A 24894-nucleotide genomic window follows, 5' to 3' on the forward strand; every position below is an offset into this window, starting at 1 on the left:
GCGTCACCTCCTGTGGGTCGAGGGCAAGAGAAGGACACGCCTCTGAACAGAGGAGAAAGAGTAAGACACGCACTACAAAGGGAAACTAACTTTAAAAGTGGACATCTTATAAAATTGTCCTAAACTAGCCAGAGTAAAAAGGACCCTAGATAGATACAAAACAACAGGCCATGACCATGTTTATGGGTGATTCTGCTCATCAAGGCTGCATTTACTTAATCACAAAAATGCAGTAAAAACAGTGAAATATTTATCAATTTAAAATAACGGTTTTCTAAGTGAATATATTGTCAGATGTAATTTATTCCTGTGATCAAAGTTGAATTTTCAGCATCATTACTCCAGTCTTCAGTGTCCCATGATCCTTCAGAAATCATTTAAATATGAGCTGCACGATTCTGGATAAATTGAGAATCACTTTTTTTTTCTTTTTTTTTCCAGAGCTCACGATTCTCACACAATTTTGAACAGACAACTTAACAAAATAACATTTAATTTACTAGAGATTCTGACTAAATGTTAATTGCTGCAGTCTATTAAAAAAATGTGTATTTAATCTGAATGGATTATTTTGAAAAAAAAAGAAAGAAATTAGTTTGACTCGCTCTTAAAGACTTGTTTCATTGCTGGACGAATCAGCGTTTTAGAACGAATCTCTAGAATGAACCATTCAATGATGAATACATTTTTTTAACAATCCCTTATGGCAAGCCGTTTTAACTTTCATTCATTCCCAGGATATGAGTTCTTGATATCAATTTTCACTTGTTAAAACGCTAATTCTTGCGTTTACAAGAATTAATAACAAAGGCAATTTTTGATATCAGGAATTACATTTCCACTTGTAATAAAGCTAATTCTTGATATCAAAAAATCATGCGTAGCGTTAGTTCTGGCAGGTCACGTTAGTCAAGCTCGCAACAGCTGACTGTCAGCTGATCTCGTCTACCTATAGGAATACGACGTCTATCACAGCAAACATATATAAGCTCCTTCAGTATCAGTACCTCCTCCATCCCCAGCTCCTCCTCTCGTCCAGTCAGGATTTGGCATTCTGATTCCCCCTAAATCAGACTAAATTCCCGAATAAGGTTGTACATTTTATATTGACATAAAGATATCTGCAATACATCGTTGCTTATGTTCTGTTTACCCTTAGGGGGGTTATCACTGCTCTCCCTGCTCTTATCCACGCTAGGCTGTTCTTGCCCAGAACAGAACCATACCGCCAATCTAAACTATATGCTAATTGTCTATCATCTTTGACGATAGTGGTCCTGACAGAAATTATGATTTGTATTGTTGTATTTCTGATATGTGAACCTGGAATTTCAACTAGTAAGAAATCAATATCAACAATTGAATTTGAATGGCAGCCTATGGTTGTATTTAACTTGTGAAAAAACAGTTACAGATATCAAGAATTATAGTTTTTACTTGTTGAAATGTAATTTTTGTAATTCTTATTTCAGCGAGTTATTACGTACGTCATTGTTGATATCAAGAATGAACTTTTTTACTAGTGGAAATGTAATTATTGATTTCAAGAAATCATATCCTGGGAATGAATAAAAGTCAAAATGGCTTGCCATAGTCACTTATCGCCACCTACTGGCATAACGATGAAATCGATACAATTGTTATTTGATTTTTACCTTTTTTTATATTGATTTTTAAGTAAGAATTGTATTTCTGATATGTGAAACTGGAATTTCAACAATTGACTTTGAATGAATTTGAAAGTCAAATGGCTTGCTGCCACCTACTGGCATAACGATGAAATCAATACAATTGTTATTTGATACGCCAAGTTATGTTCAAAAGTTGAGTAAATGATGACGGCTGAACTATCCCTTTAACAGACACAAGTGAATCGTCATTTAGGAATAAAATCGTGTGTTTTTGACTCACTTTAATGTTCAGCTCTAATTCTAATATTCGGATCTGAGGCTCAAGAAACATTTCTTATGTGTGTATTTATGAGTAAAACAGGATATTCAGTGAGGCAGAACTTGATTGTATGCATTAAGATCTGATTGGTTTGTGAAACACACCAGGTGTCCGTTGATTGGAAGGGAAGCCAATAACTTTGTACGCTGTGTTTATATAAACTGTAAAATTTTGTGATGTCACCTTTTGAGAAAAAATAGTTTTTTTTCATGTTGTAATGTTCATTTTGACGTTCTAAAAATAGCAAAATCCACTTGCGAGTTCACCAAGACCATAATTAGATCAGTAGTCCCTCGCTACAGAATCACTCTTATATAAAGTGACACTTACCACAGTAAATCCTGTGAAGGTAGGGATGGGAGAACGGAGCGAGGGTGTGAAGGTGCTGTTGGTAAAGGGGGAGGGCCTCAGAATCTTAACTAATCTGATGCAACAGCTGCTGCCCCCCCCACCCTCTCAAGCTTGTTTCCACGGTGACCTGCTGGGCCTATTGTCTCCGCACACATCTCACTGGGACACCGGGTGCATGTGGGCTCTCTTTTTTTCCCCCAAATATGTAAATGCACGTGTGGATTCAGTACACTCTCACAAACATGTTTTAGTGGGTGTCAGCTCCTCGTGCACCTGTTGGGCTGCTGGAAGTTTAAAGACAGCATAAAATCAGCATTACCGTTCAAAAGTTTGGAATAATTACCATGTTTTACTGTTTTTGAAAGAAGCCTCTTATGCTCATCAAGGCTGCATGATCACATGATCCTTTAGAAATCATTCCAATATGCTGATTTGCTGCTCTAGAAGCTAACAAAACGATTAGCCGGCTCTTACCAGACTCTGGTACATTTCATTTGTACAGAGAGTCTGGCCACTCTCCATTGACAAGCGTTAATTTCCTTGAAGGCGGGTACTCTGTTGAAGTTTAAAACTATTGGATCTGCTCAGAGCCACTCTGGATCTGCCAATCGCTAACGTTTGGTCGTGACCTATGGGAGACGACAACAACTATCGGCTTAGCATTGCTAGCGTTTGCCTTCGCCAACTCCTTCACTACTAACGGAGCGAGCTGGAAAATCAAACTTTTCCCGAACCCTGTGGGAAGGAGGGCCACAACATCATGGCCACCAACAAAACTCAGCAAAGATTGTTCTTGCTCCGGCTTTAACTTCTGGATATTCGGCAGCGTTGCCACAGCGGACAGAATGGCTTCGCTCGCATCTTTCTCCGCCGACATTACTGAACTACAACTCAAACTAGCGCACGACATCAACGTCATCGTTCTCAGCCACTCCCTCTGTTCGCTGATTGGACCGTTTAAAATTTGGAGAGATTATACCTAAATTATACCTTTTATAATAAAATTGAGTGGAAGTACGTAGGGCGGAGTCAGACTACAAAAATATGTTCATATTAACGTTATTTCTGAACGTTCTCTAAATGTTCAAAACATTCCGATTTTTAAACGTTTTCTTGCTTTTGCGAACTTTCCATTTTATCGTTTTGCAAATGTTATGGGAATGTTACTTTTGAATGTTCTCTGAACATTCAGAAACAAGTAGTAACATTTGATAAACGTTAGACAAATGTCCAATTAGAAGAAAACATTCCATTGTTTTGTGTTAATTAAAGACCTGATAACTTTAACGTTTCTTTCAAAAACATTACAAAATCATAATTGTTTCAAACTTTTGACTGGTAGTGTAAAAACGAGTCCTGCATTACATAATGTCACACTGAATATGTTGTTTTCTCTCATAAAATACATCAATATGCAGAAGTTAAAGGAAAACTCAACTGAGTTAAACAGTTGAGTTTTACCGTTTTCAAATCCATTCAGCCGATCTCTGGGTCTGGCTGTAGCACTTTTAGCATAGCTTAGCATAGATCATTGAATCTGATTAGACCGTTAGCATCTCTCTAAAAAAATGAGTTTCGATATTTTTCGTATTAAAAACTTGACTCTTCTGTAGTTACATCGTGTACTAATACCGACAGAAAATGAAAAGTTGCGATTTTCTAGGCCGATATGGATAGAATACGGCCTAGAAAATCGCAACTTTTCATTTTCCGTCTGTCTTGGTACACAATGTAACTACAGAAGAGTCAAGTTTTAAATAGGAAACATATCGAAACTCTTTGGGCATTTTTGAGCGAGATACTAACGGTCTAATCAGATTCAATGATCTATGCTAAGCTATGCTAAAAGTGCTACCGCCAGACCCAGAGATCGGCTGAATAGATTCAAAAATGGTAAAACTCAACTCTTTAACTCTAGGGGAGTTAGAAAATGAGCCTATTTTCAAAAAAAGTGGAGTGTTCCTTTAAAGCACAGAGAAAGTTTGTGAAAGCAATTGTGATTCCTCGTAGGCAAGGTTAAAGTTTACAAAGAAGGGATTTTTCTACATTTAATCTGTGAAAATATTGTGCTTTTCCTCCACACTCCTCTCTCTCAGCGGTTGGATCAGTATCAAAAAACACGGCGCACATGCACTAGCGTATGTATCTGTTCACAGTGTTTGGTGGGAGAAGCCCGTGTTGCTGTGAACACAATCTGGCCGCCCGAGCCCGTCCGGGAAAACTCACTGCCCTCCATTGTCCTGATCTGTAAGGCACAATCCAAAATGGTTGGAATATGATCAGCCTCACAAAAGCGAAGTACAGTGAGAGTCCAAGCGCTCCGACCCACAACAATGGATATAATGAAACATTGAGAGGGAGAGGGCCAGTGGAACGGACAGACTGGAAAAGTTAGTCTCCAGTCAGCCATGAGAGGTGTCGATTAGAGAGCTTCACTGGACCTTTTGTCCCCTGGCCTGTTTAAAGGGAAAGCGAGTGACGAGGAAGGCATAAAAATCAAGTTTTATCTGGAGATCTTATACCTTCTGCTTGTTTAATAAAACAGAAATGAGACACTTGGCGTTACATCCCTGAGCAGTTTTTGGAGAGGACAGAGAGTGTTTTTTTGTTTGTGAGATGACTATATAGACTAAATAATGCATTTTATTCTCTGTGCTCATCCATGACGGTGTAAACAAACGTGTCTCCAGAAATCCCCAACATTTTGTCTCAAAGCTGTTTCTCAATTTGACCTGTAAAATGGTTTTAAGTTGTGTTGGAACGGTGGTATAACTTAAACTTTTACATTTCATCATTCTCTTCCTTATTAATTAATTTATTAACTTTTTTTATTATTGCTATTATTTTTTTATGTCATTGGTGGTTGCTAGGGTTTTCTGAGTGGTTGTTAGGGCATTGCTAGGGTGTTATGGCTGGTTGTTAGGGCGTTGCTTGGGTGCTCTGTGTAATTGCTAGAGTGTTCTGTGTGGTTGCTATGGCATTGCTAGGGTGTTCTGTGTAATTGCTAGGGTGTTCTGGGTGGTTGTTAATATGGCATTGCTAGATTGTTCTGGGTGGTTGCTAGGGCGTTGCTTGGGTTTTCTGTGTAATTGCTATGGTGTTCTGAGTGGTTGCTAGGGTGTTCTGGGTGGTTGCTACGGTGATCTGTGTAATTGTTATGGTGTTCTGGGTGGTTGCTATGGCATTGCTAGGGTGTTCTGTGTAATTGCTAGGTTGTTCTGGGTGGTTGTTAAGGTATTGCTATGGTGTTCTGAGTGGTTGTTAAGGCATTGCTAGGGTGTTCTGGGTGGTTGATAAGGCATAGCTAGGTTGTTCTGGGTGGTTGCTTGGGCATTGCTATGGTGTTCTGGGTGGTTGCTAGGGCATTGCTATGCTGTTCTGGGTGGTTCCTAGGGCATTGCTATGCTGTTCTGGGTGGTTCCTAGGGCATTGCTAGGGTGTTCTGGGTGGTTGCTAATATGGCATTTCTAGGGTGTTCTGTGTGATTGCTATGGTGTACTGGGTGGTTGCTAGGGCATTGCTATGGTGTTCTGTGTGATTGCAATGATGTTCTGGGTGGTTGCTAGTACATTGCTATGGTGTTCTGGGTGGTTGCTAGGGAATTGCTACTTTGGTTTGTTTGTTTGCTAGGGCATCGCTATGGGTTTTGGGTTCTTTCTTATTGGTCCAAATCTATGGTGTACTGGGTGGTTGCTAGGGCATTGCTATGGTGTTCTGGGTGGTTGCTAGGGCATTGCTATGGTGTTCTGGGTGGTTGCTAGGACATTGCTATGGTGTACTGGGTGTTTGCTAGGACATTGCTATGCTGTACTGGGTGGTTGCTAGGACATTGCTATGGTGTTCTGGGTGGTTACTAGGGCATTGATATGGTGTTCTGGGTGGTTGCTAGGGAATTGTACTACTGTTTGTTTGGTTGCTAGGGCATCGCTATGGTGTTTTGGGTTCTTTCTTACTGGTCCAAATCTAAAGAAACTCAATGAAGAGATTTTTGTCTCTAGGGCCCTGTTTACACCTGGTATTAAGATGCGTTTTGGTCGATTGGATCACAAGTAGACGAGGGAGACACATTCCCGTTTACACCTGGTGTCTCACTTTCAACAAGTGGAGGGTCTATGGACTGCTAAGGCTTTTTATATATGAGCGTTTACACTATGAAAGCAGTCCGGTGGAATGTGTTTTCAACTACCTCTGGAAGAGCTCAAAATGTTTTAGACCCCATTTACACCTTTATTTAGCATCATCCACTTCTTGTGATCCAATCAACCAAAACTCTTATTAGTAACAGGTGTAAACAGGGCCTCCTGTATATGTCACTCGGGTCACTCTTCAGTCTAAATCCATGGGATTTTTCAGTCGTTTTATCGTCTGCCAGGTAAATTCCATTGCTTAGTAAAGTAACAACACACCTCTACTCAACAAGCCTCACAATTTGAGGTATGATTCATGTTCATAGAACAAACAGTGCAGGATTGTTTCTGCGCCAGAGTTTAATACTTGGGTTTGTTTAAATCACTAACCTTAAAGAGTTAGTTCACCCAAAAATGAAAATTCTGTCATTAATGACTTACCCTCATGTCGTTCGACACCCGTCAGACCTCCGTTCATCTTCGGAACAGAAATGAAGATATTTTAGTTGAAATCTGATGGCTCTGAAAGGCCTCCATTGGCACAATGGCACGGTTCACTCTCAAGACCCTTAAAAGGTACTAAAGACGTCGTTACAAAGTCCATCTCACTACAGTGGTTCTACAATAACTTTATGAATCGGCTACAATAATTTTTGTGCGCAAAAAAACCCTAAATAACGACTTACATAGTGATGACGATTTCAAAACATGGCCTCATGAAGCTTCGAAGCGTTATGAATCAGTGAGCCGAATCATGATTCGGATCGCGTGTCAAACTGCCAAACTGCTGAAATTTTGCGATTCAAACCGCTGAATCGACTCAGTGATTCATTACGCTTCGAAGCTTCATGAGGCCGTGTTTTGAAATCGTCATCACTATGTAAGTCGTTATTTAGGGTTTTTTTGTGCACAAAAACTATTCTTGCCGATTCATAAAGTTATTTTAGAACCACTGTAGTGAGATGGACTTTGTAACGACGTCTTTAGTACCTTTTAAGGGTCTTGAGAGTGAACCGTGCCATTGTGCCAATGGAGGCCTTTCAGAGCCATCAGATTTCAACTAAAATATCTTCATTTGTGTTCCGAAGATGAGCGGAGGTCTGACGGGTGTCGAACGACATGAGGGTAAGTAATTAATGACAGAATTTTCATTTTTGGGTGAACTAACCCTTTAAGTGTGATCGATAATAATAGTAATGCTCACCTTTGCAAACACCACAGCCTTTTGTATTTTCACATGCAAACCTTTGCCGTTCCTTCAGGGATACACAGTATCAGCAGCGTTGTTATATCTGTAATTTGGCATATCTGGTATTGGAAACGTTTTGATGTCTGATTTCATGTCAAATTCTAGTTTAGAGCTCTAGTGTGAATGTTTTTAGGGACAAAAACATCTGTTTTTTACATCGTCTGTAACTCATAAACACAAGCATCACATTGATCATTTTTCACATCAGACATAATGCTAATGCTCACAGCAGCTGTCGGTCCGCTCTCTTCTCCCGACTTTGCAGTGTCATTGGATTTGTAAGGTGGGGAGGGGGTGTTTGTGGGATTGACTCAATGAAGGGACGACCAGGTTTCAATAGGAGGGGGGCAGGAGAGGGTTATAGTTAAATGTCAAGTCTAAGAGTGTGTGTTTGACAGCGGCCCGTCCAGGCTAAGAGTGTTTGACCTTTCCCATGGTCATTTAACCAGGTGGCTCTGAAAAGCGCTACTCGGTCATATAAATGTTGGCGGGTCATGTGACTCTCGGGCTCTCACACAGACTGAAGTGACGGTATAATCCTGAAGAAGAGGCCATCAGTCTGTAAAATAACGAGACCTCAGATTTGGAAAGTTAACAGTCGCTTCACGATGCTCGTGTTACAGGTTGTGTTGAGTTTCATCAACCGATCAAAAGCAGGATCTAACTGTGAACACATTCACTCAGTCGTTATCAGCTCTGTTGCTCTGTGTTTAATCAAAGCAAAGATTTGACCACGGTTAAGGTGTGATGGCTAGATGCAAAGACATCAATATTGAGTTACAAATCATATTAATATTATGTATAATACTATAATGAATATTAATTAATATGTTATATGAATACATACTCTCTCTCTCCCTCTCTCTCTCTCTCTCTCTCTCTCTCTATATATATATATATATATATATATATATATATATATATATATATATATATATATATATATATATATATATATATATATATATATATTAGGTCTGTCAAAAGATTAATCGCGATTAATCGCATCCAAAATAAAAGTGTGTACTCTGTTAATTATTATTTATATATAAATACACACACAAGCATGTATATATTTAAGAAAAAAATATTATTTTTATATATAAAACATTTATATTTATATATATTATATATTATATAAATGTATATACAGTATATACATGCAAATATTTCTTAAATATATACATGAATGTGTGTGTATTTATATATAAATAATAATTAACAGAGTACACACACATATATTATGTAAACACAACTTTTATTTTGGATGCGATTAATCGCGATTAATCTTTTGACAGCCCTAATATATATATATATATATATATATATATATATATATATATATATATATATATATATATATATATATATATATATATATATATATAACTTTTATGCAAGATGTGATTACTAGCGATTAATCAATTTGACAGCAAATATTTTTAATGCATTAGAAATATATATTTATCTAACCCAAACATTATTATTATTATATATATTTTTTATATTAATATTACTTTAAGACAATGTAGCTATGATTATTATTATGTATTATAAATATATTTTTCATTGAAATTAATAAATAACATATTATTCAAATTAATTCATTTTAATTGAATATATATATATATATATATATATATATATATATATATATATATATATATATATATATATATATATATATATATATATATATATATATATATATATATATATATATATATATATATATAGAACTTTTTGATATTAATTTATAATAACATTTAGAATGATCAATATCAAAATAAATTATTTAGAATTAAGAAATAGAATTTCAAATTATTATTAATTTTTTATTCAGTGCCCTAGAAGTATTAATTTAATAGAATGTACGTGTAAAATATATATTTTTTACAATTATTATATTATATTATTTTTTAATATTACTTTAAGATAATGTAGTTATGATTATTATTATTATGTATTAAAAATATATCTTATATTGAAATGAATAAATAAAATATTATTCAAATATATATATATAACTTTTTAATATTTAATAACAATTAGAAAGATCGAAATCAATTATTTAATTTAATTAAGAATTAGAATTTATTTTGTTATTTAATTAATTTGTTATTCAGTGCCCTAGCAGTATTTAAAATAAAATAATTCAAATAAAATATAATATAAATATACAAATAATTTACTTAATTTAAATAATAATCATAACTACATTATCTAACCCAAAGCTTCAGTATAGTAATAGTGATGTTTGATGCTAATAATCAAGTTGTTTATTATTAATATTGTTAATATTGTTTATTAGCCTAACTGTAGGCTGTTTGTGGTTGCCAACATTATTATGATCAAAGATTATTCTGTAAACGAATGACTGAAGCAGTAATATATCATTTAATTGATGTACGGTCTCAGGTGAACCACTTTATAATGGCTTACATACAGCCCATCCAAACAGATTTTAAATGTATTCATAACTGTTTTAATTGTGGCGGTTGATTGTACAACGTCTAACGGTTCTGTCTACAGCATATGTTATTATGTGTAGATGATATTGTGCCTGTTGAAATAATGATTGTTATAGGGTTATATTGAATATAAAGTTCTCTTTTCATTTGTTGTAATATTTTAATCCTGACCGTTGCTTCATCACTGAAAACTTATTCTTCTCCCTTGTCAAAGTTTATTCTTTCCAGCACTATTCATAACAGCCATTATCCAACTCCTCGTCTTCTCTCTCTCTCTCTCTCTCTCTCTCTCTCTCTCTCTCTCTCTCTCTCTCTCTCTCTCTCTCTCTCTCTCTCTCTGTTCTATTCATGAAAGGAGAAGCGAGGGAGGGGGTCAATTCTTCTAATTGAAATTCTTTGCGGAGTCTCCATGGGAATAGTAAACTTTGGAGAGGGTTTGAAGAGAAAGGGGGGAACAAGGACAGAGAGAGTTATTGAAAAGATTTACCCCCACAAACTCTGAGAGATACAGGGAATCGGGAATCTGTTCGTGTAAACTACGGCCGGTGGACACGGATGTCTGTTTAATGAGAGAGAGAGAGAGAGAGAGAGAGAGAGAGAGAAAGAGAGAGAGAGAGAGAGAGATGTGTTTGCACCTTCGTTTTGTGTATGAGCCGGTTTCTCTGTTTATTCTCCACAAACAGTTTCTAGGGTTACTACAGTCATTAAAACCTCGAAATGTCAGGGAATTCTAAGACCTGGAAAAATCATATCGCGAGAATAAATGTGTCAAGTTATAAATCACTCTAAAATATTTTACCAGTGAAAAGTCTTGTGAAAAATTATTATTAAAATAAAAAATCCTTATGTAATCACACACAAGAGGATATTTGGGAATTTTAAGACTTGCAATATATATATATTTATTATATATATACTTGCAATATATATATATATATATATATATAATTTTTTTTTTTTTTTTTAAATCCTTTTATGTTTAAATAATCACACAAAAAAAGGATTTTGGGAAATTTTAAGTCCTAGATAAGGACTTTATAATTTTTGTTAATAATTTTGTCAATATGAATTTGTCTAGTTATATTTCACTCTAAAATATTCTATCAGCCTGAATTGCTTCATGTGTGTGTTTATTATTTTAAATGATTTTTTAAAAATCTTTAAATAATCACATTTTGGGAAACTTTAAGGCCTGGAAAAGTAATGGATTTTTTTTATGATTTTGTCAATATAACATTGTCCAGTTATATTTCATTCTGAAATATTTTATCAACTTGAGTTGCTTCTTGTGAAAAATATTTTTTAAAATAAAACAGTATCATGTCATCACACATACTTGGAAGCCTTGGAAAAGTCATGGAAATATATTTATATTTTTTAATAAAAACAATCCTTTTATGTTTAAACATTCACACAAAACAGGATTTTGGGAACCTTTAAGTCCTAGAAAAGACATGGAATTTTTAATTTTATTTTGTCAATGTAAATGTGTCTAGTTATATTTCACTCTAAAATATTGTATCAACTTGAGTTGCTTCTTGTGAAAATTATTACAATTTGTTTTAAATAATGAATTATCATGTCATCACACACACAAGGATACTAGAGAATGTTAAGACTTGAATTGCTTCTTGTGTGTTTATTATGTAAAATGATTAAAAAAAACAAATTTTGGGAAAACTTTAAGTCCTAGATAAGTGATGGATTTGTATTTTATTTTGTCTTATTTTCATACTGAAATATTTTATCAGTTTGAATTGCTTCTTATGTGTGCAAAATTATAAATAAATAAAAACTCCCTATCATATATTCATACACAACATGAAAATCATTTAAATAAATTAAATTGAATTTGACTTAAGCTCTAGATTCCTTAAAAATGAAGGTGCGAGTTAAATTAAGCATTACAATTAAGCATCATAAGAGAAACAAAGGAGAACTTTTATTTTGTAATTCTAGTACTCTTGTAGTTTGTTGTTTGATGTTCTGTTTAACATCTGGGTTGTAATCCGCTGCTGAAAAAATGGCTCTGGAAACAGGGTTGTTTGTTTAACCCAAGGTGCTTCAAAGTGTTCAAAGTCCCCTCTTTTAGTTCACCCCCTTTCTTTTTCTTCCATCCATATTGTCTTTCTTCTCCTTCTCTCTGTCCATCTCTTCCCCCCTCCCCGCTCGGCCCCTCCATCTGCTGCCCCTCTCTGTTTCTCCGGAGCTTCACAATAGAGCCTCATGCTGGGTAATGGCTTAGAGTGTCTCATCCCTTTCTTTTGTGTGTGTGTGTGTTTTGTCTGCAGGTTGATGACGCGATGCTAATGTTTGACAAAACCACCAACAGGCACAGAGGTAAGGCGGCATTCAGGCACGCACACACGCAAATGCACACACTTGCGTTCAAAGCCTCACTGAGTCATATAATTATACAAGAACAGTCAAGTGTGTACATGCTTCTGCAGTCATTCAGGAGCTGGTGTTACACTCTCGTCTCCTCTCTTCTCACCTCTTCTCGCCTCATCTCAATATTTTACTGCTCTAAAGTTGTTCATTTACAGTTTAGGAGACGTAATAGTCAGGAGAGGGTTTTTTGTAAACTTTTTTTAGGCAAATTAATACTCTAGACTTAAAGAACTAACAATAAAACATGGAATAAATTGGGGCCGTATACATGACACTGTTTTCAACTAAAAACAGAAAATGTTTTATGCGTTTTGGCTGTTTATTTACACGGCAATGGGGGCCTGAAAACACAAACTTTTGAAAATGATACCGTTATCATCGCTTTGTAAACAACGAAAACGTGAATTTGTGAAAACGGTGACGTCACGCTCATGCAATTTCAGCCCGATGCAATTATCATTTTCATGTCCTGCGCCACATTGTTTAAATAGCAAATGCACGGACATGCTGGTCTGAAAACCAGGTGTGTTCAGGTGCATTGTTGGCGTGTTGCTATTTTGAGGAACTGAAAACGACAGAGCCATTGACCAACAAAAACCTGGTCTAAAGTAATTTTTTGTGTTATTTAAAGGGTGTGTTAGTAATATGCGCCTATATGCGGGTGCACAACGTGGGCACACTCTGCTTATTACACACACAAGGACGCGCAGCAGCACACAAACATTTTTAAATATGAAAAATTAAAGGATTAAAATGTAGAATTAAAATTAAAAGATGATTATTGTGTACATAAAGATAAAAATGCCACGTCATAATGGATAGTCATTGCATGTATCAGAATTACCTATCTGCAGTAATGACGAATTAAATTGGCTACTTATTTGCCTAATCGTGTCAATACACACATGTATTTAAACTGACTCATCAGGTTGAGGGTGTCTATATTCCACCATGTAAATAGCAAATCCGCCATGGTGCGAGCAGGACTGGCTTTTAAAGGGAATGGGAGATGAGGTTTATTGCACCCAAAACACACTCATTACTCATTAAGAGAATAGGGCCAACCCTTTTATGCTGCGTTCACACCAAACGCGAATTGAGCGTCAAAATCGCGTCTACCGCGTCTAGTTTCACGCGCGAACATTTTGAATGCATTCGCGCGTCAGCAGAGAATTGGACGCGCGTAGAAATCGAGCGCTGGAAGCGAAATTGACGCGCGTTCAAGGCACTCCAGGAGAAATATGTCATAAAACACCACTCTGCCTCTTTTCATTTTCATTAAAAATATATATTAAGCATTAATAGCCACACAAATGTGGTCCAGGCAACTCCTACATTATCTTCACTGCATGTATGTTTAAATATCCTTAAAATATAAAGTTATGAAACTTCTCTTTGCCCTCAGTCAAAACGATTTGGCAGACAACAAATTATAGATTCATGAGAGCAAAGCTCGGCCGTTAGATCTACACAAAACGAACCACTACAGGACATCAGAGCCAGCGGCAGACGCCAGAAGGACTGGCCGAGGAAAGGCTGCCTTTGCTGGGGTTATGAGCAGTGATTGCCCGGTGATCGCCTGGATCTCACAACTCCAAAAACACAAGATCATTTTTTTTAAATAGGCGCTCTCTTTATAAATAAACCACAGATTTGAGCTTTAAACAACTACATTCCCACCTGAAAAAGTCTTAAAACTACATTTTGTGACACAATAGTACTATTTTTAATTTATGCAGGGTTTCTCATACACGTCACATTACCACGTGACAGCAGCAAGCAGGTTAACGCGGCGCGAATTGACGCCAAAGTTCAAATTTTTCAACTCGGGCGTCAGACGCGAATTCGCTTCAAACGCGTGAATGCACAAAAGCACCATTCGCGTGTAACGTGCGTATCGCGCAAGACGCTCAATTTGCGTCCAATTCGCGCGAACTGGACGCGCGAATGAGGCGGATTCGCGTCCTTCGCGCCGCGCGAAACGCGCCTTCCGCGCCGCGAGACCTCCAGACGCGCGTCAATGCGCCTTTCCATTGACTTAACATTGAAATCACTCGCGCCAGACGCTCTATTCGCGTTTGGTGTGAACGCAGTATTAGACCTTGCCCCTGATGCGCAGACTATTTTTCCCGTCTTTAAACTAGCAAAAGTGAATTGGGACACGCCCTAAGTGCACTTGCGCTGTGCGCTTTAGACCATGCGCTCAGATCGTTAAAATAGGGCCCTATTTTATTTTATTTACAGTGTATCTTTACAAATTGACATCGCCATCTACTGGCCTGGCAGCAGAATACAGAGTTTTTAGTCGTTTTTGTGGATCCGTGTGAACAGGGATAGCAAAAAAAAGCCATAACGTACCCTAAATAGGGTTGGATATCATTTGATTTTTAACAATTCCGATACTGCTTATCGATTTCTAATTTCGATTCCAATAAGGTAAAAAAAAGTCTTGTTGCAAAACATTTCATTGTGGCTGAATACCATGAACAAAATTCACCAATAAAATATACATTACAAATTAGGGGTTGCTCCGACTAATCGACTAGTCGACTTTAATGCTCTGCCATGATGCTTTAAGCTTGACGTCGACTAGTCGCTGGCCTATAGAGGGCGCGTCAGGATAAGCCATTTCCTGACATGCAGGCTACCAGGCTCTGTTTCCAACAGTTAAATATTGGCAAATAAATACATACTCAGAGAGCTCTCCACAAGACATGTTTGATTATACCATCTGGAAGCTCAAAATTGATCTGGAGAATGCACGCTTATTTTACAGGTCAGTTAATCACCGTTCTAAATGCGTGCTGCATTGTAACACACACACATAGCTTGCACATCACGCAGAGATTGCGCGCGTGCGCGCCTTACACAAAACCATTTAGTAGCACAGAAATGTATCAACCCTGTTCTGTGATGTATCACTAAAATAGCTTAGAAACTGAAAAGTTATAACATATATTTCTTAGTAACTAAAACGCACAGCTTAACTATTAGTAGAGAGACGCTGGCAAGTAGAATTAATACATACGCAATCGCTCTCTCCACTAATGCATTCATATACATGTAATCTTTATTGTGCTACTTTATCTGTATCTGATTCAGAACGAGCAGAAATCTGTGAGAAATATAATGACCCAAAGACAAAAGAACGGATTCAAAAGCTGTTGTAGTAGGAGCAATAACCTTTTCATCACATAAATGTCGACTTGAAAAAATCGGAAGTCGTTCAACCCCTATTACAAATATAGTTACAAAAGGTATTAAGTCAAGAACAGCTTTGTCTTTTGTTGTTTGAGTAACGTTATTATAGAGTCGGCAGTAGGAATATTAGGCTGCTGTCACTTTAAGAGCTGCACGGCTCCAATACACTGTTACACATGCGTTTAACAAGGATATTTTTGTGTGTATTTATCCATTCAAGTGGAAAAATACACAGAAGAGAACTCAGTTCAGTATTGCACAGTATTTAGTATGAGAGGCGGCTTTTTGTGTGCGCATTTTGGATGTGTGTGCAGCACAGAAAACAGAGCGCGGGTCTGTTTAAAGTAATTTTAAAATACACCCAAAGAAATCGATAACCCACCCAATCCTAGCCCTAAAGCTCAATTGAATTGATCAACGGTTTCTCTTTCATAGCTCATAGACTAAGGTTTTGGGTTGATGTCTGGAAATAACTACAAATTTTGAATATTTTTCTGCTCAAAAGTCATTAACTTTATACTTTTGCTTCAGTATCAACTTCATCTCAGATTTTTCGAGAACTAAAAATAAAAGATGCAACAAATTATCTTACTAAAGGATAATTTATTTGGTCTTTCATAGCTCATAGTTCAGAAGAATTTATGGAAGGGCGAATTGTTTTATTTCATTTATATTCCAAGTATCAACTTTGTCTCAGATGCTTAAATAACAAAACAAAAAAACCTCAATTGAGATTGTGTATTTTACTGCTCAAAAGTTGCTCAACTTCTAAGTTATGCTTCGTTTAAGATTTATTTTGGAGAAATAAAAATAAAGACAGATCAAACAGATTCTCTTATTAAAGAAAAAAATTATCAGAGGTTGGTCTTTCATAACTTGATGTGATATTTTAGATCTCGTCTCGTCTCGTCTCTTCTCTTCCCATCTCGTCTTTTCGCTCAGAGGCATATCTAAAGTTTATGTAGGGTAATATATTAGGGTTTTGGTGAGCTGGTTAGTAGTTCAGAGGTTAAACCATCATCCTGGTTTACCTGGGAAAGGAAAGTCTGATAGACAGCAGGTGGGCGGAGACTGTGGTTGTGTCTAAGTATGAGTGGGCAGGATCGAGCAGGTCAGGTAAGTGCAGCAGGTGAGGAGGTAATCTCTGGAGAGAATGGGCTGAATATGTGAACAGATGTAAACAGAACAAAAGGGAGTTCAGGAAATGAGAAAGTATAGGGGAAAACTGGTGCCAGGATTGGATTGGACCCAACTGGGCAAAATAAACATGCTCTATGTTTAGATTCTGTGAAAGCAGAGTCATGTTTGTGATTCGTGTGTACTTGCTCTGCAGGTTTTGGCTTTGTGACCTTTGAGAATGAAGACGTGGTGGAAAAGGTCTGCGAGATCCACTTTCATGAGATCAACAACAAGATGGTGAGTGTGTCCTGCTATGAAAAACTGTGTGTGACTGCATGTTTAAAACACCTTTTTGATTCATAATCAGTAATAATGCCGATTTCACTACACTGACACTATCAGATTAGGCCAAAACTTGAACTGAATTGAGCTGGATAATGACACTCTTGTCCTCTATAGAGATGCTTCATAGCTGAATCAAATTTGTGTAATAATTGATGAATTTTGCAACATTGACACCGAATTGAATCATGACTCGAGCTGGATAATGACACTATTGTCTTCTGTTGAGCTGCTTATAGCTGAAATTGAGTTCATTTAATATTTGATGAACTTTACACAGTTATTGAACTTAATTGAATCATCACCGAACCGACACGTTAAAGTGAAACGTGAAACTGCCTCGAAACAATCTGTATTGTTTGAAGCGCTATAGAAATGAAGGAGACTTGACTTCTTTCTGTGTGTGATGACCGTCTGCGGCTCTGTTTGAAGGTGGAGTGCAAAAAGGCGCAGCCGAAGGAAGTGATGTCACCGACAGGCACGGCGCGAGGGCGCTCCAGGGTGATGCCCTACGGCATGGACGCCTTCATGCTTGGTATCGGCATGCTGGGTGAGTTGAAAGCTGGAAAAGGCAAATCATTTCAGAGAACTCGCACACATGAGTAAATCCAGCATCAGTGGAGCCGTCCTGATGAGAGTTTGGCGCCACCTGCTGTTCACAAAAGGGAACTGCACTGTGTTTGCGAGAGATTTTTTCTTTGTTTTTTACTTTATTTAGAAAATGAAGCAGCAATTTTGATCATATGTGGGCTTGCATGGGTGAATTTACGAAATAAACATTACAAAATACATCACATTTTATTTAGCAACAGTTAAAAGGTGTTTTCATAAAATAATAAATAATTTAGCAGATGCTACAAGTACACAGCACTGCAAATTTCTGTTAAAAATTGTAAATTAGTGAGCGTAAATTAATTGGGAATCCTGAATTAGTAAGAAAAATTGTAGTAAAAATATGAAAATTATTTAAAACATCCATTAAAACACTACTTGATTAAAAGGCATTGAGCAAAAATGACTTTTTTTTGCTGACTTAACGGTCTTTTTCATTAGTAACTGAGGAAGAAAAGATCATCTGTTTTTCTCTTTTCTTCTTATTTGTTTGTAATACATTTGATTATTTTCTTACATATGTTTTTATTATTTTTAAATCCTTTTTATGGAAAGCTCTTTACCACAGTGTATGAAACGTGCTGGTAACACTTAAAGAGCAATACATTTGTTACAGTATTTATTCATCTTTGTTAACGTTAGTTAATAAAAATACAGTACTTATCTCAGGTGCATTAAATAATATTAACCAATACTTATCTTTTAACTTCAATAATGTATTAGTAAATGTTGAAATCAACACAAACAAAGATAATAAATGCTATTGAAGGATTTTCCATTTTTAGTTCATGTAATGGTAACAAATGGGATTTTTTTTTTTCATGTACTATATAAATAAACTTGCCTTGTCTCTATTGATATTCAGGTTACCCAGGGTTCCAGACGGCCACCTACGCCAGTCGTGGCTACACAGGAATCACACCAGGATACACATACCAGTTCCCAGGTAAGTCCAACTTCCCTCGTTTCTGTCTTTCGCAGAGCGAGTCATCCACTTCAATGTCAAAATGCATAATTGAAGACATTACAACCCTTGAGATATGAACCAAGTGGATTTGATCAAAACACATTAGCAAACACAGTAGTTCTTGCAGCTGCTTGTAGCTGTTTTTTGCAATGATATCTCAATGTGACGACAGTTAAAGAACATTTGCATCGGTCCTCTGTGATAAAACTCACAGGGTGCGACAGACCCTTTTGACCACTACTATATATACAGTACCGGTCAAAAGTTTGAAAAACCTTACTATTGTTAATGTTTTTGAAAGAAATCCCTTATGCTCATCAAGCCTGCATTTCCCTAGTGAAAAAAACATATACCAAAATGTATTTAAAATACTAAGTATACTACAAATCCATTAATATTTTTACTGACTTACTGATGTAAATATTATAATTAAAATGTATTGCACAATGTACATTTCTTGATATTAAAGGGTTGGTTCAGCCAAAAAATGAACAATAGCCCATGATTTACTCACCCTCAAGCCATCCTAGGTGTATATTCTTCTTTCAGATTAACACAATCTGAGTTATATAAAAAAATGTCCTGGCTAATCCAAGCTTTATAATGGCAGTGAATGGCTGTTTCTGTTTTGAAGTCCATAAAAGTGCATCTATCCGTCATATAACTGCTCCACACAGCTCCGGGGGTGAATAGAGGCCTTCTGAAGAAAAATGGCGCGTTTGTGTAAGAAAAATATCCATGGTTAAAACTTTACAAATTGTAATCTCTTACTTCCGCTAACAGTCGCACGCGTTCATGAGAGACTGGTGTTCCAGTGTATGATGTAGGACGCAGGCATAGTGTAAGATCCTGTGATGAACGCGGAAGCGCAGAGGATAGAGCAAAACAAAACTTGGTTCTCGCGAGAACTAGCATATTCTCACCTACGTCCTACGTCAGACGCTGGAACGCCAGTCTCTCGTGAACGCGCGGGCGACAGTTAGCGGAAGTTACAGATTACAGTTTGTAAAGTTTTAAATATGGCGCTTCAGAAGGGCTTTATTAACCCCCCGGAGCCGCGAGGAGAACTTTTATAATGGATTGATGCACTTTTATTGACTTCAAAACAGAAACAGCAATTCACTGCCATTATAAAGCTTGGAAGAGCCAGGACTTTTTTTTAATATAACTCCAATTTTATTCGTCTGAAAGAAGAATGTCATATACACCTAGGATGACTTGAGGGAGAGTAAATCATGGGCTAATTTTCATTTTTTGGGTGAACTATCCCTTTAAGCCTAAAATGTGTTTTAATATCACTATTTGTAAGGATATACAATAAGATAATATCAGTCTTTAAATGTATAATAGTTAAAGTGTACCTAAAGTATACTTGCAATAGTTCCACTTTAGCACAATCAAATATACTTAAGTATATGTTTAGTGTGACCTCAGCACTATTTCCAGATAACTAAAGTACATTAAGTACAAAATTATTTACTCCAATTTAGCAGACTTAAAGTATATCAATTTAGTATACGTACAATTGGGTATTTATATTAAGTACATAAATATGTAAATGTATGTATACTTAGCATAAAATAAATGTATTTCAAATACATGTTGGTATATTTATTTTTCACTAGGGTTATTTGATCGAAAATACAGGAAAACTAATATTGTGAAATATTGTTAAAATTCTAAATAATGGTTCTCTCTTTGAATATATTGTAAAATGTAATTTATTCCTGTGATCAAAGCGGAATTTTCAGCATCATTACTCCTTCAGAAATCATTCAATATGCTGCTTTATTCAGCAAGATGTGTTAAATTGATAAAAAGTGATTTATATTGTTAGAAAATATTTCTATTTTGAATAGATGCTGTTCTTTTTAACTTTATTCATCAATGAATCCTGAAAAAAGTATCATAGGTTCCAAAAAAAATATTAAGCAGCACAACTGTTTCCAACATTGATATTAAAACATCATATTGAATGATTTCTGAAGGATCGTGTGACACTGAAGATTGGAGTAATGATGCTGAAAATTCAGCTTTGATCACAGGAATAAATGACATTTTGCAATATATTCAAATATTTTAAATTGTAATAATATTTCACACTATTACTGTTTTTGATCATATAAATGCAGCCTTAATGAGCACAAGAGACTTCTTTCAAAAGCAGTAATGTTTCCAAAAATACTGTACAAATGAAAGGAACTGCACCTGTAAACAACTACACTTGTCTTTTAATAACTCATCGACTTATGTGGGATGCGTCCCGCTCTGTGTTTCTTAGTGGCTCTCACATGTATATCCGTGCAGTCGGTTCTAACCTTGGCATCGCAGACTCTGTATCATTGCATGATGCCGCCACACTGCCCAGCACTAATACTAACCTTTGTGTGTGACCTTTAAGCTTTCGCTCCATGTCTAACACTCCATACCTTAAGATCAGCGATCTAACAACATCCTCCCGTTTCTCTCTCTTCCCTGTGCTTTTTGTCCCTCGTGTCCTTCTGCACTTCAATCTGTCCCCTTCCTTTCCTCCTGTGTAGCAGCTACACCTGGCTGTAAGTCGCTTCCCTGCGTGTGTTTCTGTGTGCATAGACGTGTCTCTCCTCTGCCCCGAGGGCGCTTGAAAGCCTCCTTTCATGGTGTATGTCGGTGTGTTTGTGTAGATAGGACTACATGTGCACGGCAAAAAAATGTTCCTCAGTGTTTCTATCTTGTTTTCCAGTGCAAATATATAAATCAAGAAAGATACATTTACATGAGAAGCAAAATTAAAGTCTTGTTTTCTGTGAAATGTTTCAAAATTAAGCGAGTTTCTGCTTAAAGGTGCAGTGAGGAGTATTTATGAGGATCTATTTGACAGAAATGCAATATAATATACATAACTATGTTTTCAGTGGAGTATAAAAAATATATTTATGATGATATAGAAAACAATATGGAACAAAATTCAAAGTAAGCAAAGTAAAAAAGTAGTCTTGGTACAAGTTGGTAGTGTTTTCCCTGGAAGTCTTAAGTAAAAGTATAACATAACTTCTTAACATTTTAATGTAACAATAACTAAGTAATTCATGGTCTGTCTTAATACTCAAGTCTGATTGGCTGGAAGGTGCGCAATAAAATTTAATGCACAGGTAATTCCAAGTCAGTTGAATCACCGTTCTATAATTAATGCACTGTTTACATTGAAGCGCACACACACACACACACACACACACACACACACATAGGCCTACATCACTCGCATACAGAGCGCGGAGATCGTGCTGCGCACACACATGAACATTCATTAGCACAGACACTTGTTATCAAGTTATTTTAGTCATAAAATAGATAAGCTACTGGATCGCTACATTATATTTCTCTGCAACGATGGGGTTACGCCACTATTTTTAAGTAATAAACGTAAATGATGACAGAATTTTCCTTTTTGGGTGAACTATCTTGTCATTTTGCTTCTGAAGTAACTGTATCTTGATTTAAGAATGTTTATATATTGATTCTGGAATGCCCTGTAATATTTTACTGGAAATAACTCTTAAGAAAATTATTTTTTTGCAGTGTGTGTGCGTGGGTGTTGGTGTTTTAGCTCTGAACTTGTTTTCATTTCATTTTACATTTGGCAGACGCTTTTATCCAAAGCGACTTACATTGCATTCAAGGTACACAATGCAATGTTTACGCTGAGTTTATTCACAAACCACTCTTTTGCTGTTTGTGTTCTAGAATTCCATTTAGAACGGACACCCCTTCTGACTTCCTCTCACCCCCAAGAGATCACAGGTTAGTTCTCATCCGGATTTACAAACAGCTCTCTGTGCACACACACACACACACACATGCTGCACTGATTTTCCTGCAGACGGCTCGCGTTCTCCTTCGTTTCAATTAAAGATTGCCTCCAGCAGCTCAAGACAGAGCTGCAGTGTGTCATTTCTGCACTGCCAACAAATAAGGCAAATATAATGTTCGTTTTCAAACAAGTTTCCCCAAACTAACGTGCCGGAATGCCTAAACAGAGTAATATTTGAAAGTGTTACAGGCAGCGTATGAATGGTGCATATACACTACCGTTCAAAACTTGGGTAACTTAATAACTTTTTTTTTTTTTAGCAAGGATGCATTAAAGTGATCAAAACTGACATTTATAATGTCATAAAATATTTATATTTCAAATAAATGCTGTTCTTTTGAACGTATCACGGTTTCCACAAAAATATTAGGCAGCACAGCTGTTTCTGACATTGATAATAATAATAATAAATGTTTGTTGAGCAGCAAATCATCATATTAGAATGATCTCTGAAGGATCATGTGACACTGAAGACTGGAGTAATGATGCTGAAAATTCAGCTTTGATCACAGGAATAAATTACATTTTAAAATATATTCACATAGAAAATAGTTCTTTTAAATGGCAATAATTTTTCACAATATTGCTGATTTTACTGTGTTTTTGCCTTGGTGAGCAGAAGAGACTTCTTTCAAAAACTTCGAAAAGCTTACCAACTTTTCTACAGTAGTGTGTGTGTGTGTGTGTGTGTGTGTGTGTGTCTGTTTTTGTGATTTATGAGGACACACATTTGTATAATGACATTGGTATTACACTGTTATTACAACGTAAACATGAAATATGTTTATATTTAAATAGCTTTAAAAACATACTAAACAATGTTTTATTAAAAATGCAGAATGTTTCCTGTGATGGGTAGGTTTAGGGTTAGGGGTAGTGTAGAATGTACAGTTTGTACAGTATAAGAACCATTATGCCTATGGAATGTCCTCACTTACATAGCAAAACAAACCTGTGTGTGTGTGTCTGTGTGTGTGTATATATATATATATATATATATATATATATATATATATATATATATATATATATATATATATATATATATATACACTCACCTAAAGGATTATTAGGAACACCATACTAATACTGTGTTTGACCCCCTTTCGCCTTCAGAACTGCCTTAATTCTACGTGGCATTGATTCAACAAGGTGCTGAAAGCATTCTTTAGAAATGTTGGCCCATATTGATAGGATAGCATCTTGCAGTTGATGGAGATTTGTGGGATGCACATCCAGGGCACGAAGCTCCCGTTCCACCACATCCCAAAGATGCTCTATTGGGTTGAGATCTGGTGACTGTGGGGGCCATTTTAGTTCAGTGAACTCATTGTCATGTTCAAGAAACCAATTTGAAATGATTCGAGCTTTGTGACCTGGTGCATTATCCTGCTGGAAGTAGCCATCAGAGGATGGGCACATGGTGGGCATAAAGGGATGGACATGGTCAGAAACAATGCTCAGGTAGGCCGTGGCATTTAAACGATGCCCAATTGGCACTAAGGGGCCTAAAGTGTGCCAAGAAAACATCCCCCACACCATTACACCACCACCACCAGCCTGCACAGTGGTAACAAGGCATGATGGATCCATGTTCTCATTCTGTTTACGCCAAATTCTGACTCTACCATCTGAATGTCTCAACAGAAATCGAGACTCATCAGGCCAGGCAACATTTTTCCAGTCTTCAACTGTCCAATTTTGGTGAGATCCTGCAAATTGTAGCCTCTTTTTCCTATTTGTAGTGGAGATGAGTGGTACCCGGTGGGGTCTTCTGCTGTTGTAGCCCATCCGCCTCAAGGTTTTGTGTGTTGTGGCTTCACAAATGCTTTGCTGCATACCTCGGTTGTAACAAGTGGTTATTTCAGTCAAAGTTGCTCTTCTATCAGCTTGAATCTGTCGGCCCATTCTCCTCTGACCTCTAGCATCAACAAGGCATTTTCGCCCACAGGACTGCCGCATACTGGATGTTTTTCCCTTTTCACACCAATCTTTGTAAACCCTAGAAATGGTTGTGCGTGAAAATCCCAGTAACTGAGCAGATTGTGAAATACTCAGACCGGCCCGTCTGGCACCAACAACCATGCCACGCTCAAAATTGCTTAAATCACCTTTCTTTCCCATTCTGACATTCAGTTTGGAGTTCAGGAGATTGTCTTGACCAGGACCACACCCCTAAATGCATTGAAGCAACTGCCATGTGATTGGTTGATTAGATAATTGCATTAATGAGAAATTGAACAGGTGTTCCTAATAATCATTTA

At 36.7% G+C, this 24894-nt stretch overlaps 1 protein-coding gene across 6 annotated transcripts in view; it reads left to right on the plus strand.

The window, feature by feature from the left end:
- Positions 1 to 24894, plus strand: part of msi1a (musashi RNA binding protein 1a) — a 53426-nt gene that overhangs the window by 23092 nt on the left and 5440 nt on the right. For 3 of the 6 annotated variants that reach the window (XM_079815898.1, XM_079815895.1, XM_079815900.1), the window contains 6 exons: positions 12440 to 12488; positions 17074 to 17156; positions 17634 to 17751; positions 18679 to 18759; positions 22504 to 22560; positions 24278 to 24334. In XM_079815898.1, coding sequence (XP_079672024.1) covers positions 12440 to 12488; positions 17074 to 17156; positions 17634 to 17751; positions 18679 to 18759; positions 22504 to 22560; positions 24278 to 24334 — 445 coding nt within the window. The remainder of the gene's footprint in view (positions 1 to 12439; positions 12489 to 17073; positions 17157 to 17633; positions 17752 to 18678; positions 18760 to 22503; positions 22561 to 24277; positions 24335 to 24894) is intronic. The other 3 variants (XM_079815899.1, XM_079815897.1, XM_079815896.1) reach the window with 1 other exon arrangement.

The sequence above is a fragment of the Gobio gobio genome (genome assembly GCF_949357685.1).
Source record: "Gobio gobio genome assembly, chromosome: 4".
Taxonomy (NCBI): Eukaryota; Metazoa; Chordata; class Actinopteri; order Cypriniformes; family Gobionidae; genus Gobio; species Gobio gobio.